This window comes from Mesitornis unicolor, unplaced genomic scaffold (genome assembly GCF_000695765.1).
Source record: "Mesitornis unicolor isolate BGI_N332 unplaced genomic scaffold, ASM69576v1 scaffold4732, whole genome shotgun sequence".
Lineage (NCBI taxonomy): Eukaryota > Metazoa > Chordata > Aves > Mesitornithiformes > Mesitornithidae > Mesitornis > Mesitornis unicolor.
In genome coordinates this window covers 65,447-68,476 of record NW_010169725.1, presented here as the reverse complement: position 1 = coordinate 68,476, position 3,030 = coordinate 65,447, and the positions used below count along the sequence as shown (strand labels likewise).

Below are 3,030 nucleotides of genomic sequence, written 5' to 3'. Positions count from 1 at the left end.
CACAGAAACCCGGCTTCTTGTCACCTTTAGGATGTCCTTGCTTCTTCCGAGCAGCCAAGGAGCCCTCCCTTTTACTGTTCCTTATTAGTGTCCTTTAGTGAAACCCAGACTCTGGCAATGAGTGCTTCAGGGTGTTGCTCTCCCATAATACCCCTGGAAACCACGTCATAGAACCATTTAGGTCGGAAAAGACCTTTAAGACACCCAGTGGAGCACATAGAAGTATTCCAGTTTCTATATGAGTCCTGTCCTGTTATAAGCCTGTTCTGCTCAGGACTCACTTGATCATCCTGGATAGCGTAGGGGCTGTGAGAGAGCTGACTTTATAAAAGTCCTGTGCAAATCCCCTGCCAGTGGTCCTGCATTTCCTTATTATAAGGTGGAATTACCTTTTCTTGTACCCTGGTGGAACAGTGACCCAGAATGGGGTGGGCTGCCCCAGGAAGAGTGTGCTTTCCACCATGACTTACTTTCATGATCCTTAATCTCTCATTCTTTCTCTGCCATGCAGTTTGCCTCCGGATCCAGATCAACCCCCAGAACAAAGGCGAGTTCCAAGGCATTTCACCAGAGCGGGCGTTTGCCGATTTCCTCTTTGCCAACACCATCCTCCATCTTGTCGTCATCAATTTTGTAGGCTGAACTCAAGAAGACGCTGTGAGGTACAGATCCATGGAGTCACAAAAGGGGCAAGCACAGCTCACAAGGGTTCAGTACTTTTGTATTGCCTGAGAGTCACACAGAGAGTGAATCCAAGAGTCCTAGCTCCCAGATTCATTTTGGCCAAATACAGTTAGCTGTTGTCCTCTAGGTTGACACAGGGTTAGGATTTACGGCTTTCTGGTTTTGTGCTTGTATTTTTTGGCTTTTATAATTTACAAGGCAGTCTAACTAGGAGTGTTACAGAAACCTACCCACATTTCTCTTAGGAGAGAAATACCCCATTCTTTTTTTACAGAAGGGGCTCCTGGGCTTTGTGTGTGAGGGTTGTCCTACTTGGAGCCCATGGTGTGGCTGGTGTCCAGGTCTGAAGTTTCTCAGCAAATGAGTGGAGGGAGTTTGGGACAGGAAAAGTTTGATGCTGGAAAGTGGAGGACATACCCTGTTATCACTGTTGCAAGGAGCAACAAGGTCATTGGAGCTTATGGGGTATTTCCTCTCCCTTTGCAGAAACATCGCTCATGTTGCCTTTATCTCTTTCCAGATCTTGAATTGCTCTTGAGCTCTGATGCTAAAGCCTGCCACTGGGAAGTGCTGTGCTCCAGCAGACCTTCACCTAGTTCCACGGTGGAGGGAAGGGAGGCAGGGCTCAAGATTTTTCCCCACAAACTGCCCTATGGAGGGGGTCTCCTGCCTCATTACGGTTAATGTAATTCTTTCCAACAATAAAACCCTTTATAATACTGCAGTCTTTTCTCTGTTGATGACGAATACAGAGGTTCTTCTGACACCCAAGTTCCTTCTCAGACATGACTCCCTGTATTTAGCCCCCTTCTTCCCTTTCTACCCAAAATGCTTTTTTTCTGTGCCCCAGTTTCAGGGGAGAGCAGGAAACAAGTTGTCATGGAAATTCAGTTGTCATCCATCCCTTTTAATTTCCATTTTTCCTGCCCCTTTATCTTATGGAAAGTATGTTGCCAGTGTGCCCCCAGGCTTCAAAGTTGTGGAAAAGTTGGGTTAGGCTGTGGTTAGCGGTCACAAAGGGAAGGAAGTAGGGAGTGTCCTCCAGCACATCCCCAGGTGTACCCATCGTCCTGCAGGCCCTACTATACCTCAAAGGTTTGTGGGGCACAACTGAATGTCCCAGCTGGACCTACAGACTTGCGAAGTCCTCGTAGTGATACGCCCACGCCAGCACAGTGTTGGCTTTTCTTTGGCGCAGTATGCTGATAAACCTGGGGATGTTGGAAGGGGCTGCCAAGCTGTGTCAGTGCCTCAGATAGAGCTTCACTTGAGCTATTCTGGGTCCATGGAGAAGGTCACTCCTCAGACAACCTCACTGAAAATCTTTCCCTCTCTAAGGCATTGTGAAATGCTTAAAATCAATGGCTTTGGCCCTTGGCCATGGCCTGCTCAAGCCTTCCTGCATTGAGGTCAGATGCTTCTTTGTCCTGATGGAAAATCAGAGCCCTGTGATGATCAACATATGGGCACAGGATGAGATGTTAACCCTGGCCAGCCCCTCTGCACCTTTGACTGCAGAATTTACCTGTGTCATCTGCAGGCACGAGGTTCCTTCCTTGTACTGACCCTGCTTCACACTTGTCTGCTTTGTTCTGCTGCTGAAACACTGAGTAAGTAAAATCTGTTGAGGTTATGTGACAAAGAAACACTTGTCTGCTGACACTGTGGAGATAAAAACATGGGGACTGCTAGCATCAACCTCAGCGTTGGATTATGGCTCCTGTTAACCACCTTTTTCATTTTAGCATTTCCAGATGTGCTGCAGCCATTAAACCCATAAAAGCATGAAAACTGCTAAGTCTCTGGCCTAACAGGTTCTGAAGGGTGAGGTACGAGCATGAAGGGTCTCCACTGTCTCAGGATGCTCTCTGGGCCTTTTGGTAGGAACAGAGATTTCTTCCCAGCTCTGACACCTCCCCTCTCCAGCCCCAGGCTTTAAGGTGGGTTTGTTTAGGATGGTACCAGCTCTACTGATGGTGGGGAGCGGGCAGGTCACTTAGCAGCAGGCTGGGACCATAGATGAGCTGCTACACTCTGCTCTGCCATGAGAAGGGCCCTCTCAGCCAGGCCCATGGTAGACGGAGCCAGCATATTCAGAGCAGCAGGGACAGCTCAGGGTCTGCCCTTTTCGCAAGCTGCGAGTGCCTCCCTGTGGATCTGTGTCACTCGGTGTCCCCACGCTTTGGTTTCTGAGAGAGCTCCAGGCTGAGACCCTCCTGTGACCGCTTCTGAGAACTGCATGGGAGACTGTGGAATTGGAAAAACTGTGGATTTTCTGTGGGGTTTCTTTTTTTTCCTCTCCTGATTTTTTTATGAGCTTGCAATCCCTCTAGTTACCATAAACTC

General features: G+C 48.5%; 1 protein-coding gene across 1 annotated transcript in view; it reads left to right on the top strand.

Moving 5' to 3' along the window:
* Positions 1-642, top strand: part of DAD1 (defender against cell death 1) — a gene marked incomplete at its 5' end in the record, with an annotated part of 936 nt that extends 294 nt beyond the window's left edge. The window contains one exon of the mRNA XM_010179438.1: positions 512-642. Coding sequence (XP_010177740.1) covers positions 512-642 — 131 coding nt within the window. The remainder of the gene's footprint in view (positions 1-511) is intronic.
* Between the last annotated feature and the right edge of the window lie 2,388 nt (positions 643-3,030).